This window comes from Plasmodium vinckei (assembly GCF_900681995.1).
Source record: "Plasmodium vinckei vinckei genome assembly, chromosome: PVVCY_13".
Classification (NCBI taxonomy): domain Eukaryota; phylum Apicomplexa; class Aconoidasida; order Haemosporida; family Plasmodiidae; genus Plasmodium; species Plasmodium vinckei.
The window spans coordinates 213198-231303 of NC_051305.1; the positions used below are offsets into that span (position 1 = coordinate 213198).

Consider the following 18106-nt stretch of genomic DNA (forward strand, 5'->3'; position numbering starts at 1 on the left):
ACAATAAAAAAATAATAAATAATAAAAAAAAATGAAAAAATAAAACGCTATGCAGCCGTATCAGATGATACAAATATGCATATCGATAAATGATACATAGGAATAAAGTCCACAATAAACACAGAAAAAAATGAAATATATACTGTGTTAGAAGTAGTATATTTGCTAATGCGTGTGATATATGTGAGCACCATGCGCTTATTCATTTCATTTTATCAGATATTAGATGATCATCCTATTTTAATAGTATTTTCGTCAACAAATTCATAAGGCGGTACTTCTAAATTTGCAGGTGCTGGCCCCTGACGTATTCTTCCTGAATTATCATAATGAGAACCATGGCATGGACAAAAATAGCCATTGTAATTTCCTCCTGGAGCAGGTATGCAACCTAAGTGTGTACACACACCAATATTAACTAGCCATTCTGGCCTAAGAGTTCTATCTGAATCCAATTGTGGATCTCTCATCGTTTCGACTAATTTATCGTCTTCTCTAGCTCTTTGAATATCTTCAGGAGTTCTATGTTTAACAAAAATTGGTTTACCTCTCCATTTAATTACTACATGTTCCCCTTCTCCCACTGTTCTCATATCTAATTCTGTTGTACCTTCTGCCACTAAATCTTTTGATATCCAAAAGAAATGAACTGCTTTACATATAGTTGATCTCATTATAGATGACATAATAAAAAAATATGATGCACTTATAAAATACATAAAAGTTCGTCTATCTGCATTTCCACTTCTTAATCTATATTCACGAAAATCGGGATGATAATCAGAATTTACACTATCAGGGTTTGGGGCATTTTCAATATATCCTGCTGGTCTAAAATTATGAGGTTCGAATTTTCCAACAGAAACAATAGCAGGCTCATTGGGGTTATGCCATACATCTGTTCTTGTTACATTAGCTCCACTAGCTAATTCACCCTTTTCTAAATCGGGTTTTCTTGGAAAAACTGGTTCAGCTGTTTGATTATAATGAGCATATCGAGTCCTAACAAATATACCTTCATATTGATGAGGATGATGTGATGGCTCGACTAATTCAGATAAATCATCTACTTTTTTATGAGTAATGTTTTCCTTTTCTTCGATTTCCCATAATTTTATATCTTCTGCATGATCAAATAAATTTTTGTAACCTGGATTTTCTGAAGCTGGAGGAACTCGCTCATTTTCCTTAATATTATGATTAAATGTCCCACCAAAATATCTTTGACTTATTTTATTTAATTCATTTTTTCTTAAAAATATATTATTTTTTGAAATTAAAGCGATACTCCTTATTCTTATCATTTTATTCTCAAGTAATTTGTTTATTCTCTATATTTCCACACTTGTTCATTTCTATAATTTAAGTTAAGTATGAAAAACAGCGATTATATATATAACCCGTATGCTACATCCATAAACATAGGCATATATGAATAATTCTCATATACAAAATTTATATGCATATATGAAATATCATACACATTCTCCTATATATTAAGTCTGGATATTTATGCATATATGTATTATCTCTTTATATTTAAGGTACCTTTCCGTTTAGTGATTTCGTGTAAAAAAATAAATCAATACTTTTATTTCAAAGGAATTAAATTAGTAAAAAATTCTTTAATAATAATCTCATAAACACAAAAAAAACGTATTAAAAAACAAAGGTGAGAAAAATAAAAGTATTAATGATAGCAATTATGTAACTAGCAAAATACACGAAATACTAAAATAAATACCCACTAAATTATTGTATGGTTTTTATTTTAACATAATGTCTTCCAATGCATACCCATAAAATGCATATTTATTATACTTATACAATTTTATATATTTTGTTAATTTTATGCTTATATTTATATATTTTTTATTCCAATATTGATTATATATTTATTTTATTTTTATTATTATATATGCATACATTTATTGTGCTGGTATTATAAATTTATATTTAGTTTATTTTTATTTATTTTGGTAAATGTTCTTCTAGTATATATAAAAATACAATGGGATAAAATTGTGTATAAAAGAAGGTTTTGCACTAAATATTTAACACTATATATTATTATCAGTGTTATGGATATAATTATTGTGTTGCTACACATATACTATATTTTTATTAATACTATTTTGAATGTTATTTTATTTAATGTTTTATTTATTTTATTATTTTTTCAAGTAACTCAAATACACATAATATATATTGTTCTGTGTTTTTTAACCATGTTCCATAAATAGAAATATTAACTGAAATATTTTGAAAATATAATATTATAAAATTTTTATAAATTCGTTAAAAAAATGGAATATTTAATATACTAAAAGTACGCTATTTAACATATTCTGCATATTAAATATAAATACCATAGCGTGCAATTGTATGCTTATAAGACCAGTGAAGAAAATATAGCCGTTTTTTTAACAAAAATATAATATGCTAACTATATAAATACTTAAAAGGCGTCAATGCCCAATATATATAGACAAAATAGTACTGTACATAAAACTTATATATTCATTTTATATAATAAAAAAATACAATAATATGTTATTAAAAGTACATACACATGCTTATTAATGAATAGCAACAATAATAGATCCCGGAAACATATCACGGAGAAATATAGAATTCAATAAATATGTTGCTAATTAAATCGTATACATAAAAATAAAAAAGTTGTTTTGCTCACACACATATATAGATATTTACTATTGTGTGTAATACATGCATACTTGTTATTCTTTTCACAAACATGCTTTTAGCATAACGTTCAACTCAAAATGTTAAACGTAAAAAAAAATTGAAGTAAATTATATATAATTTTTTATTTTCATTACATAAATAAGGGAATATGATATATCCATACTAATTTGAGATTCAATTATTATTCTTATTTTCCTCATTGCATATAGAAAGGATTTAAATGAATAAGTAATAAGATAAGCATAAAAGTGGTGATTTGTAAATAAATATCAACCAGAAAAATAGCTTATCAATTATATTAGTCCCAAAGAATAAATTGGCAACTATGCCCTATTGTAAATATATTTAAAGAAAAAAGGGTCGTTTCCCTTTTTAGTTACACACAAATATTTGTTATGTGATTTTATAAAATTCCTTGAAAACGTTATAATTTAAAAACATAAAATAATCCTGAAAAGTTCAATATAAATATCTTTAACTTTTTGTTTGGGGTTCTTTTTACTTATTTGTGAATAATTAATAAGAATGCACATTTTTCCCTTTTCATATATCTTCATATAGTATATATATCAATTATGTAGACATGCAATAGGTATAAATATTATATATATTCATACAAATTATGTAGCAAATATATTTGTCTTATAAATACACATAAATGATAAACACATATAACAATTATAAATTAACAAAACCCTATGTTAAATATATAATGTGATTTTGATTTTTTTTTATAACAACATTATTTTGTTTTATTGTTCCATTTATATTGGATATGATAATTTATTTAATTTTGGGAATTATAGTAAATTTGTGATATATTTTAAAATATTTGTATCAAACATATTAAAGTGAAAATAACCAAAAATTAAAATAAAAAAAGAAAAGAAAGCAGATAAATTAAGCAATTTTATCTCCATTCGTAATTTCACACATTCCTTATTTTTCTATTAAATATATGCATATACATATTATTAACCAGCCATGAATTTGTTTGGTTTTAACAACATATAGAAAAATATTTATGCATATTTTATTCGTTGTAAACCCCAAATAAATAAACCATATCAAGTGTTAATATAGTTTATATTATAACAAGTTGCCTTAAAACGTGTAAAAAACATAAATATTATTATTTATTCACATATGGATAATTATATACACTTTTTTTTATAAAATAATTGTGAAATATCAAGTGTAGATTATACCTTTTTTATCTTTTGTATATTATCTTACATGCATTATGCATATACATACAAGCATATTCGTATGAATTTAAACATACATAATGTATGGGCTCAAGCATATACTGCACATATGTATGTATGCTTATTAGATTCGACTTATTGTTTTATAAAACAAGTATACTATTACATTAAGTATTTTGTTTTGCTATAAATTGTGACGATTACATAAAATATGTAATGTGTATATGCACGAGTATATCTCCCTTATCCTATCTTTATTTTTCCTTCTTATAAGGTATCTTTTCTTTTATTTGAAGCATTTTTTCTTCTTAAAAACGTTTTATTTTTCAAAAAATATAATATATATTTATTTTTTATGATATTAATTTCATATTATCCTTCTATTTTATTAAATTATAGATTTTTATGAATATTAACCTTTAACAAATTTGTGAACCTGTGTGCTTTAATCTTTTTATTTTTGTATGCATATATGTAATTTATATATTAAATTTAAAAAGGGTTGAACAGCATACATATGAGAAAACAAAACATTATGAATAAAAATTCATCTTATTTTTTTATTTTAATTATATGTATATGTTTCTTTTTTTACCTAAATTTATATTTGTTGTATACTTTATCGTTTTATATACAGATTTTATAGATGCACTTTTTTATCTATTTATATTTTTTTAATATCCCATTATTTTTTTTAAAATGACAGCCAAAAAACCATCTAATTATCCACTTAATATGCATTATGTATGCATAAAAAATATATGAATATATTTTTTCCTTGGTTGCACACTGACTTAAATTATATATGTGTGTACCTTAATAATTTTTTTGAAAAAAAGCATATTAGAAAAATAGTTTATGAACTAATTTCGGCATATATCATATGCATACAAAGATTGATTTTTGCATGATTATATTTTTTTTTTAATGATAGTTCTGTACTTAAAAGTGTACGAAAAATAAAAAAAATTTTTATTTAAAAAAATGTATAATCAGCATTTTAATAATTTCATAATGTTTGAATAAATACTTATTAAAACGATTAAATAGAAGTATCACAATTTGCAAGAAATATTTGCATGAATATACATTTTTTTATGTATTAATGAAAAAATTATTTCATATGATTCTATTAGATTCTCTACAATTCTAGAATAAAACATGAAAAAGGAATAATCGAGAATAAATATGATCAAAAATATGTACACAATGTATTTACATAATCTAGTTAATGCATTTCTTTTTTTAAAACTATTATGTGTATATGTTTTTTACAAAACTACAGAAACACAATATGTGTAACCAAAGGTAATACATTTGTATAAATTCAAAAAAAACTATATTTTTTTTTGATATCTAAATGATAATTTATTAATTTGTGTGATAATGATTTTTATGTTATATACTGCAAAAAAATATTAAACAGATAAAGTTATTTATGTTTCTAATTAGCAGCTTAAATATAACAAATATTCATACATTTACATATGCACATATATACACACTTTGCATGTATACGTGCTATTATTATATTTTTGTTTAATGGGAAAATAAATCATCTTGCATATTCGCATTAATTTGTTTATTTCATTTTATTAATACTAATACATATTTACCCTGATGTATTGGGTGCAATTTCTTATTTCTTTTTTGATTTTAAATAACATTATGCTATAAAATTAAGAGAAAACATTTTTTTTGATGTTCTATATGTAGACATAATAAACATTTTTATTGTTGTACATATTTGTATTGATATTATTATACTATTGATTATATTGTAATTTTTTGAATTATTTCAGGCGGAATTTTATTATATTATATTTCCTATTCGTTTATTTCATTTTACTTTCATTTCTTTTACTTTGCTTTCATTTATTGCCACTTTCGATTTATTCTCTTTATTTCTAATGAGACAATTTTTTATTTCCATACCCAAGCACATATACGCCAATCCACATATATATGTATATATATATATGCTGTTATGGATAATAATAATATGAAATCGGATGATATGAACACATTCTGGAAAAATCAGCTGGATGATATAATAAACATTACCCCAGAAGAATTAAAAACACATCAGTTGCCTATATCTCGAATAAAAAAAATTATGAAAGAAGATGAGAAAATAAAAAATAATCAAATGATTTCTGCTGACACACCTGTGTTGTTAGCTAAAGCATGCGAGTTGTTTATTATGGAGTTTACTAGATATGCGTGGCAATATACAGAAGAAAATAAAAGGAGGACATTGCAAAGACAGGACGTTATAGCAGCTGCTTGTCGAAAAGATATTTTTGATTTTTTAATAGATTTAATATCTATAGAAGATAGAATTAAATATTCAAATTTAAATTATAAAGAAAATTCAAAAAAAAACTCAAATAAAATTAATTTTGATATGATGAAACAATATTATAACATTAATTCATCACACCTCGATGAAGATAATCAAAATATTAATTCATTAAATATATCTAATATAGCGAATTCTAATAATTCATATATGATTGATTATTCAAATAATACTAGCCTTTTTAGTAAATCAACTACTAATTTGAGCTCGATCTATAATATTAATGATCAAGATAATATAATTAAGAATTCATTATTGGGCGATACTAATAATTTTCCTATTAATATCAATCCCTACATCCATAATAATGAAAATATTTCCAATAGACTCATTAAAAGAAATACTAATCAAATTGGAACTCCAACTGCTCATATCAATAACAAAAAAAATCCTACTAGAACCTCAGGCCTGTATGAAGAAAATATAAGCCCTGTAATTCGAACAGATTCACGAGTTAAAAATCGAAATACAAAAAATATATCAAATTATAATAATAATATAAATATGCATAATATTGATGATATCTCAAAATATTATATTAATAACGACCAAATTAACAATAACAACTTTTCGATGAATGAACCCAATGCAAATAATAACGAGATGAATGATTATTCACATTTTAATATGTATGATGTTAATAATAAAGAAAATTATTATAATGAAGAATACGTAAAAAATATGTTAAACAATTCTAATGATGGTATTGTTAATAATCCAAACAATCCTCAAAGCGACATTTTTGAAAATGGTCTATCTGAAAGGCCCATGAGCATTACCAACTTATCAGGAGCCAATGATTTCACACCAAACAGATATAATAATAACACCGCCAATAGTATATATCCCATTAATATGGCTTGTAATAACTCTCTAGAAAATGATAGCCATAATTCAAATCTAAATTTAAATATGCATACAACTCAAACATCATACAATGGAATAAATAATAATATGTTAAAGAAGAACAGTTCCAATTTTCTTTCAAATTATAAACACGTACAAGACATGCATATAAATGGCATGCTTCCAAATTTACAAAATTATCAAAATAATAAAAATGATGAAGAAAATATTGACCATCATATAAAATCACAACACGGTTATAATGCTTATAACAATTATCATAATAATAACTCTTCAAGTAAATCAAATAATAATTTAATTAATGTTTCTAATGGAAATCAAATTGGATATATGATAAACTCCAAAAATACTATGAATACAAAAACTATGAATATGCACGATACTGCAATGTATCATTCTTTCTATGGTATGAACAACAATATGAATAATGCTGATTTTCCTAACATGGTAATTAAAAATATGACACAAAAAGATCTAAAAAATAACATATCGGTAAATAGGATAACTAAAAAAAATAATAATAGCAAAAATAATAACATCCCTAAGTACAATAACTCAATTCATCAAAATAATATAATTAATCAAAATCATATTGTCAAACATAACAGCATTGTTTTGAATGATTTTAATAATGCTATTAATAATACAATTCCTGATAATTATAATAACGAATTGATAAACTTAAATTCAATGCAAAATCAAACAAATTCTGACTTAAACAAAGACATTTTAAATAATTATTATAAATTAAATAATAATACAAATACACAAAATAATTCTGCATCTGTAACTAAAAATTCTAATATAGACAATACAAATAATATTGGAAATCGAAACGTTAACAATGCTCATATTTCCGGTAATAACCTAAATACAATTTGCCATAATAACCATTATTATTCTCATATAAATCAAATAACTGACTCGAATAATCATAACATAAATAATATTATTTCAAAAGAGAATCGAACAAATGAAGATTTACTAAATGAGGTTCATTTAAATGATGGTATTATTGGTAATAGCCGATTAAATGGAAATCGATTGAATAGTAGTATTTTAAGCAATAATGCTGTATCTACTAAACAAATGATAAACAATAAAATGATGACCAGTCAAATACCATCTAGCCAATTAATAAATAATCATATTAATAATAACCATAATGCCCCAAACAATAATATAAGACGATCATTAAGTAATAAAGTAAATACTCAATATGAAAATAAATATAATAATAATAGCAATCAGCTAAATCTAACACATACAAAGCACATGAACAATTCAATAAATAACAAATTTAATTCATTGATTGGGGGTTCGGGATTAAATAATATCGATGAAAACATTTTAAGCGATATTATAAATAATCCAGAAACAGGCATACCAAAAAATACATCCATCAATCTAATTAATCAAAATATAGATAATAACAATAATAATAATAATGATGTTATGCATACTCATTTGAACAATATTAATATGCCAAATATTCAACCATTAATTCAATCTAATATTAAACTTAATATTGATCCGAATGCTCACATCAATCCTAATTTTCAGCTCTTATCTTATCAGCAAGCTCCCCAATATTCAATTAATGATAATGCATATATATGCAATTTTAATCCAAAGTAGCTCGCCAAACCGGCGTTAAATCTGCAAAAGCAGACTCAATACATAGGGCAAGATATAAAAAGAGCAAAAAAAAAGCACATACACTTTTATATGTGCTATCTATTTATAAAGATGCAGATGTAGACATTAATACCCGTATAGAAAATTATTCTCCCTATTTTCAGCATAAATTATACTGCTGGTATTAGTTTTTTTTTATTTTTTTTACTTCCACAATATTTTTACTATTATTGATAAATTAATATATAATTATTAAAATTTGCAATGCGCTATTATTCATGTAAACAGGTATTTTTAACATACCTACGCATTGTTTATATTGGCGCATACACATATACCAACACATATATATGCATATTTTATGCATTTTTGGAATTTGTTTGTACAAGCACAGGAGGAAAAGTAAATAACCATATAGAAATAGTAATAAAATATACAAACAATGAAATAATAAAGAGGAAACTAGCGAAACAACAAATAATAAATTAACACAAGTAAATATTTTTTAAATAAGTTGAATGCTATGTCTCTTTATCATATATTTATTATTATTTTATTATTTATTTTTTTATCCTTGTAATTTTTTATTTAACATTTGTGTTATATAAACAATAGAATGTCTATTCCTATCTAAGTTAAACTTCTTTGTTACTTATAAATATATCAAATCTATATTAGTATCTTTTTTATTTCATATACATAGAGGGATATAATTTTTTTCCTTTTTTTGTTTTTTGCATATACATATAACTATATTTAAACATTATCCTAAATATTTTTATAAACCTTTTTAATTTATTATAATAAAAATCACGCAATAGTGAAACGGTGAATTGAAGTTCTTCAATAAAATGAACAAAACTATTTTTCTTTTTGGAATTGTGTCAATTTAACACTACCCTTTAAAAAAACAAATGTAAAAGGCTGTCTTTTTTAATATTTATGATTAATAAAACATATAACACTTTTTCTTAATTTAATCATTTAGTTGTATGCATAAATAAATAATATGTTTATTTTTATATTTTTTGAAGCATTTTAAGGTTTATATTGTTTTAAAATGTAATATCACAAATGAGCATAAATTTGCTTCGAGAATATAAATTCAAATTATTAACACAATAAAAAAAACAAAAAGTTGAAATAGTTATAAGCTAATTCGTGAGGCTATAATATGCGTATAACAACATTACACGCGTAATGAAAAATATACAGAATATACAGGCATAATGAATGAATATTTTACAAACATACGCATATGCGGTATGCATAAATTTTAGGGGAAATAATGCAAAGCATATTTGATAGTCTTTACTTATATTTTTATAACTTATAATTTTAATAGGTGCTGGAAATATTCAATTGGTAATAATACAATTATAAATATTATGCATATATATAATCCTAATTATGGATACATACAGTGAGTTATAAATAATGAGAAAAATCATCCTTTACTTATTCCTCAGCGTTTTCAATTGCGGGAATATAACCAATATTTGTGTAATATTCCTGCATATATTTGTGTGAATTTTTTTCGTGATATGGATCATCTACATTATATTTGGGAATTTCAAAAAAAAATGGAAATCGTCCATAAAATAAGGTTCTTTTGGGCCTAAAGGATAAAGGATCGACCTCCTGATAATCTGGTTCATTGTCTATCACACTACTTTTAAATGACTGACTGAAATTTCTTAACCAATGGTTATAATACGGAAGCGAATAGGCATGATGCTGATATCTATCAATTATATTTCGTCGTTTATCTTGCCTTCTAAAATGCACATCAGGATTAAATAATAAGTTGCGTAAAACAACAGCAATGGATATTGCTGAAGCATAATAGGATATAAAATAATAGTTATATTGACTTGGGTCATTAAACCAATTGTTGTAACTTTTTTTAAAAAAATATTTCAATAACTTATTATCTGTATAGCAGCCATTGAGATTCCGAAAGGCATTGAAATAATGCTGCGCGTTGTGAAATATAAACATTCTTATTGAAAATGGCAAATACTAAATAATAAGGATAAATATAATATAAAACTGCTATAACATAATTTATAATATTTAAAGGCTTTGTTATATATATTTATTTACTATAAATTCTTCGTATTTTATTTATATAATCTTCTTCTCGCGAAAATATAATGTATTACTACTATCCTAGCACAATTGTAATGACTTTTTTTTTTTTTTTCCTTTATCTTTAATTTTTACACATTTTCTTTATTGAATGCTTAAAATAATTATACAAAAATGTTTTTTCACTTACATTTTCATGTTTTACGTGTTATATCTTATTTCTAGATTTTTCGATTTTATTATTTAATTAATTTTTGTATTTTTTTGTACATTTTACTTTTAATTGTATATTTATAATGCGTTATGTTATATATATTTTTTTTTACTATAAGTGTATAATTTTTTGCTATGCATTATTATATATGCATAATGATTGCCAAATATTCAACATAAACCGCTGGAAAATGAACAAAAAAATATATACCAAACAATTCCTGATTTATACAAATTTTTATTCTTTTTTTGTTTTTGCTTAATTTATGGATTTTCAAATATATTAGTATATATACACATCCTTAACTTTTTATCTTTTTTTTCGAAATAAATTAAAAATTATAATTTTTAAATTAAGTTTATCAAAAATTGTTTTAATATGTGGAAAAACTTAACAATGTCATAAATATGAACAATACGCGTATATATATACAAACATTGTCGTATGAACAAAAAAAATTAACGATGCATATAGAATACGATAAAAAGGTATCGTCGAATTTAAATATTTGCTTTTCGCAATATATAGCGTCAATTATTTATCCTCCTTTTGCTTTTTTATTTTCCAAAAACGCCTTTAATTTATTAGAATATATATTTTTATGGCAATTAAAAGCAACCAGTATGAAATAATGATTTTGGAATAATCTCCATTCCTCAAACTCATCAAACATTTCGATTTTTTCTATTTTTTTTTTTTCTTCGAAGCTTATATGATAATCATATATTTCGTTCATATCATTTATATACACATTGGACCATCCTAAATTTTTATATCTTTCAATTTGTAATTCTAAACTGTTGTATTTGTGTATACTTTTTAAAGTTATTCCTCTCTGATTAAAGTAGTTTATCATTATTGTCCCAAATGCGGTATTGGGGTTAAACTAAAAAAAAGAAAATAAAAGTGAAATTATGATCAAACTATGGGTCAGAAATATAGACAAAGATAATTAATATAAACCCTATAAATATAGAATGAACAAATTCAAAGTATTATTAAATATGCATAGTATTACTTGTTCGTATACAATTACACATGCGATGTTTTTCATAAGGCCACTTAAGGTTTTAATTAAATTATCGCTGCTTTCAACTTCTAAATAAATAAAAACACATTCAGATAAAAATATAGTTGGTAGTGAAACATCAAAACCACTATTTGTTAATTTTGTTTCCATCGAACTTGGATTATTTAAATCAAAAGAAACCATTTTATAATTTTCACAATTTATAAGATCCTTTTCATTTTGTACACCCTTGTCTTTACTTATTAAACATTTTTTTAATAATTCAACATTATTTATTATTTTTGTTTTTTTATTTAGCACCTCATAAAAGTCTAGTTCGTAGTATTTAACATTTTTATAATGTTCCTATTAGCAAAAAAAATATATAATCATGCATATATCTCTTGATGTTATCATATATAATATGCCTGTAATATAGCGTAAACACCTTATATTTGTTTGCTTACATATATCCAAAAAAACATTGGATCCAATCCAGCCCCTATATTTACTACCTGAACTATTTCATCCTGAAAAAAGAATAATGCTTGGATGTTTGTATATAAATACGCACACATTAATATAATTTATATACCGAGTTTTTTCTATTACATTCCCTATTGATTTAACAAACAGATCGATGTATTTCCGTACCCCGGCAACACGAGAATAGTAACCTTACAAAATATAAGTAAAAAAAGAAGAATAAAATATATAAAAACTATTTATGTGCATATAATGATGTTTCAGAAAAAAATCTACAATTTTAAAATAAGAAAAAGCTATGAAATCAAAAACTATCGCAATATAACTTTATGTATTTTCTATGTACCTCTATTTATTAGAGGGCTTCTCCTCTCCATCCTCTTAACAAAATATTGCATATATGGGTCATCATAATATCCCAATTCGATCGCAGATCTGAACGAAAATAAAACATAAATTATACATTAACATAGCTAAATAAATTAATAATATTTTGTTTATATGTGTTTATTTTTAAAAAGGATTTGGGTTTCTCTATGTTATGAATATATTTTTTTAAGTATACAGTTTACTACTAGATGCTTCGTATGTTGTTCCTTGAACATTTTTATTGGATGATTCTGTACAATCCATCTTTAGTAAAGTTGTTTGTTTTTTTTACGTGTTATAATATTGGGATTTAATGAAAAATAAGATATCTTTTTAAATTTATATTTTTTATCCAATCTTGTAAATAATTATAGCAAAATTACAATCACAGATTATTTGCTTTTAAATATAAAAGCATTGCTATATTTTTAAATTTCTACTTTTATTCTAGTTTATAAATAATATTATTTTTATAAAAATGTAATATACCAATACATATATTTTTTAATTATAGTTTTCAACGATATATATAGTAATTAATTTATAGATTTTTTTTCATCCATTTTTAAAGCAAAATATAAAAGTTAAGTGTTATGATAATTTTTTATTTTATTCTCAAAATTAATAAATCACCTTTATATTAGCACATTATTTTTATATTTACTCTTTTAATTGTTTTATTGCAATTTTTATATATTTGTTTTAGGATAAATTCACACAATTCGTATATTTATGTTCCGAAATACACCAAAATAATATGAACACTGGAAATGGGTACGATTATCACATATGATAAATTATCTACATTTATTTTCCATTGAATATATAGTAATAGAAACATATTATTTGAAATAATATAAAAAGATATTCCAAAGATAAATGGAAAAGATCAAGGGCTCTAAAAAAAACAATCGTCGTATTCAAGTATTTTAAATTGATGAATATTATATTTTAACCTTTTTTTCAACACTTATACGTATATAAAACATCACCTTTCTGTCTGTGTAAATTCATAAAAAGGATCGTATGCACATATAATAATAGTATTACAAAAATATGACGACATTGGACAATTTTTATGTGGGGAAATAAGATTAATTGGTTAGTTTTATGTTCAGGTCTTTTCAAAAACCAACGGTTTAAATACAAAAATTGAAATATAAGAAAAAACATATATTTCAAAATAATGGAATACATAAAATACATTACTATACCCATATAAATATACCATTTCAATATTCCACTATATTATTATATCCCAATCTTTGTTTATTTAATTTAGTATTTTCAAATTAAAAGAAAGAGTATTCTTTTCATAAATGGTTAAATATCATAATATAATGTGTCATTTTCCTACCACCCATTATTATCTCTTACCAGATATGTACGCAAATAATTTTGCCGATTTTGCTATTGAATTTATAATAACATTTATTTTTGTTTTACAACCTTAATTTTTTAAATGATGTATAATACATATATAATGATTGCGTACATATTTTCGGCATTTTTCATTTTATTCAACTAAAATACATATCCTTTTTTATGTTTATGCGTATATTTAAACATAAGCATTTTTGACAAACATGTCTCTCATTACGCAAAAAAAAAATAATAATAAATAATACATTTCCCTTATCTTTTGTTACATTTTTTTAACATATATTTAAAATATATTATATAAAGTGGAAAACTCTTATATAATATAAATTTTTTATTATCACAAAATATGTGCAAAGATACATGTTAAATTCGCATTTCCAAAAAATATTATGGTATTGCTCATATTTTTAATATATTAAATTTTTCCTCATTTTCATAAAATTTTCCAATTTTCATGCTCATAACGATTTTTTATGTTTGCATAATTATATTGTTTTTTACGTATATATATTTACGCTAATATAACTCGTATATTTATATATTAAAATATATTACATATAATGCATACATATTATGACTATATTTTGCCTTGTATATAATAATAATTTACATATGCGCACATTTGTATTTTACCTATATAAGGAATTATTCCCATTTAATTTTTATTATATTTTTTTTTATTATAAAGCCTTTTTTCAATTTTTTAATGTAAGGAAAATTTATTGAAAATCATTAATTTTTACGATTATTTGTGTAAAACTTTGTATGGCTTTTATCTTAATATACATTTATTTATTTTTATATTTTTTTTTTTTTTTTTTTTACTTTTATATTAAGGTGATAATTTTATTATATATATTTTAATATATTTTTTTTTATCATAAAACAAATTATTTGCTTAAAAATGGATTGATAAAAGAACCAAAAACATCAAAATGTATATATAAGTCATACAAGTATTATATGCTATTATATACTCATTCATTTTTACGTATAACAATATATACATATATAATTATTTATTATCACACGCCATAAATTATTTATAGTACATTCATTAATATAAAGCATCAACCATTTATTTTTTTATATATGGAATAATTTTCCTAATTAAGGTGTTTTACATTCATTCATGCATATATTTGTGTATTTTATTATTGGGAATTTTCGTAACAGAGTATATAATAAAGTGACAAAATATCGGTTTACAAATTGAGACTTTCTTCCAAAAAGAATATCGAATTGACCTTGAAAGGGGGAACAGAAAGAATCGTCTTGGTTTCACAATACAAAATTAAATGTTAAATAAAAGTGAAATAGGAAAGGGAAGAAAAAACTAATAACACACTAATATAAATAAACATTTACAAATTATAGTATAAAAAATGAAACTACTAAGAGTTACTCCCGAAAAAAATATTGAATTCCCTCTTGTACATTTTCAAGCAGTTACACAAGTAGTTAAGTTAGAAAATATAAGTGATAGAAAAGTCGCATTTAAAATAAAAACAACTGCTCCAAATAACTATTTAGTTAGGCCATCTTTTGGGCTAATTAATGTAAGAGAGACAATAGACATTCAAATAATTTTACAGCCATTATCAGATAAAGATAATATATCAAATGATAAATTTCAAGTTCAATGCTTAAATGTCGATAATGATACAACTGTTGATAAACAGTTTTGGGTCACAGTTAATAAAAGTGAAATACAAGATCATAAACTTGTAGTTGTATTAAATGATGAAAGTTCAAGTAAATTACCACACTCATATTTACCATCTAATAATAATCCTCTTTCAGACATGAATCATAAAAATCATAATTTAAATTATGCGGATAATGGCATGAATCCAGATGATGGTAATATATTAAAACAAAATCATTCTCAGATATATGACAAATTCACATTTGCACTTTTTTGTTATGTTCCAACATGTGAAATATCCATAATTATTTTCACATGCTTATATGTGTATACATCATCTTCTCATCATTGTCACTATTGTTTTCATTTATTTCTCGTTAACTTTTTATATTTTATTATTTCTTCATTTTTTTAGGATTAAAAGGAAGCTTGCCGAGCATGCAGAGAAAATATCACGAACTTTTAAATTATTGTGTTTTTGTAGATAAACAAAAAGTGGCATTAGAAAAAGAAAACGAAAGTTTAAAAAACCAATTGAAAGCATATGGTAACAATGGTAGTAAATTCTTTATTGACAGTAAATTAATACCTATAATTATCGTTATAATAGCTATTGTGACAAAGAGTATGGGCTATTGGTAATTATTATTTTTTTATGGAGAAATATAACACAATCATGTATTATAGTCATATTAATTTTAATAATATAAGAACCACGGACTAGTATCGAAAAAAAACAAGTTAAATATAAAAATGTATTACTTCAAGAATACCAAAGCCTATAATATTATTAAGTATGATCATAATTTAAACGCATTTGATTGTGGATATACTATCTTATCGCCACGATACACCAAAAATAATATATATACAAATTAAATACTTCTCTTTGTTTTATTTTAAAATACATATATATACATATATATATATCATAATTTTTTTGAAAACCACTTAAATAATTCGCACACAATATGAATATGAGACAGTAAGTATATATATTTTATTAACATTTAAAAGGAAAAAAAATATTATATATTGTGTACATTTATTTATTTTTATTTCCTAATTGCATATAATATTTGTATTATGCATATATAAAACTACTTATATTTATCCTTCTTTTCATTTATCTTATGTTTCTTCTTTTTAATAACATGATAGTTTATATACATTTATATATATATGCGCATGCCTATTTTTTTATAATTTAAATTCTTTTATTGTATTAATGTTTTTTATATTAGTATTTTATTGTTATATTATATATTAATATATTATTTATTAAAAAATGTATAAATAATATAAATAAAATGATATATTTTTTTTTCTTAAAAAACGGCATGTACATATGTATATATTTATATATATATTATTGCACATTTTTTTTTTATAATGTAGTTGGCTCTACATTTTTAATGAACACCTTTGCACATATATTTGATAACAAGGTTACGCATAAGTTTTTTTGTTTTTGAAATAATACCAACTATTTTACAATTATACAGCCTTCAAATAATTAAAAAAAAACGAAAAATATAATAGAGTAGCAATAATAATAAACTATTACTACTTGCTTAGTAATAATAATATGCAAAGCAATACAACCCTGAGTGTATATAATGCGCACACACATACCCCTTTTGGGCTATATGCATGTCTATATACATCGAAATTTTGTTCACACAAAAATATATTCACATTATATAGTATTACACACGAACCCTATATTTTATATGATGGTGTTTTATTGAGATATTATAAAAAAAGTTCATTACAGTACTATATAGTGAGCTAATTATTATTTTTAAAAGTGTTAACCACATTTTACCACACCAGTTTGTATATCCTAATAAATTTTCTTCTCTCTATATAAGTGACATACTTAAATAAAAGAAATAAGTTCAAGCATTTTTTTTGGCACTGTAGCTTTTTCTTATACAATTTGCCAAAGTATATATATTATTTTATCAGTATATATGGAAAGATATAAAAATATATTTTTTATTTTTAAAATAATAGCATGCATCAGACTAAAATTAATAATATATAAAAACCTTTAGGCTCATAATTTTTCGTGTAACGTTTCATAATTAATGGCATTATAATAACATAACAAAATTAA

General features: G+C 23.0%; 5 protein-coding genes across 5 annotated transcripts; 2 read left to right on the forward strand and 3 right to left on the reverse strand.

The window, feature by feature from the left end:
* Window positions 1–230: 230 nt before the first annotated feature.
* PVVCY_1300510 (ubiquinol-cytochrome c reductase iron-sulfur subunit, putative) lies at window positions 231–1304 on the reverse strand (the record flags this gene model as incomplete). Its single annotated transcript, XM_008623728.1, has 1 exon — window positions 231–1304. One exon carries the CDS (start codon window positions 1302–1304, stop codon window positions 231–233), a length of 1074 nt encoding a protein of 357 aa, XP_008621950.1.
* Window positions 1305–6033: 4729 nt separating this feature from the next.
* PVVCY_1300520 (CCAAT-binding transcription factor, putative) lies at window positions 6034–8784 on the forward strand (the record flags this gene model as incomplete). The annotated part of the gene is made up of 1 exon (XM_008623729.2): window positions 6034–8784. The coding sequence occupies one exon, from the start codon at window positions 6034–6036 to the stop codon at window positions 8782–8784; it is 2751 nt and encodes a 916-aa protein (XP_008621951.2).
* A 1458-nt stretch (window positions 8785–10242) lies between these two features.
* Window positions 10243–10785, reverse strand: PVVCY_1300530 (conserved Plasmodium protein, unknown function; the record flags this gene model as incomplete). The annotated part of the gene is made up of 1 exon (XM_008623730.1): window positions 10243–10785. One exon carries the CDS (start codon window positions 10783–10785, stop codon window positions 10243–10245), a length of 543 nt encoding a protein of 180 aa, XP_008621952.1.
* An 842-nt stretch (window positions 10786–11627) lies between these two features.
* Window positions 11628–13217, reverse strand: PVVCY_1300540 (leucine carboxyl methyltransferase, putative; the record flags this gene model as incomplete). Its single annotated transcript, XM_008623731.1, has 6 exons — window positions 11628–11975; window positions 12108–12464; window positions 12566–12628; window positions 12711–12775; window positions 12931–13019; window positions 13150–13217. 6 exons carry the CDS (start codon window positions 13215–13217, stop codon window positions 11628–11630), a joined length of 990 nt encoding a protein of 329 aa, XP_008621953.1.
* Window positions 13218–15721: 2504 nt separating this feature from the next.
* Window positions 15722–16626, forward strand: PVVCY_1300550 (vesicle-associated membrane protein, putative; the record flags this gene model as incomplete). The annotated part of the gene is made up of 2 exons (XM_008623732.1): window positions 15722–16199; window positions 16400–16626. The coding sequence occupies 2 exons, from the start codon at window positions 15722–15724 to the stop codon at window positions 16624–16626; spliced, it is 705 nt and encodes a 234-aa protein (XP_008621954.1).
* Window positions 16627–18106: the final 1480 nt, after the last annotated feature.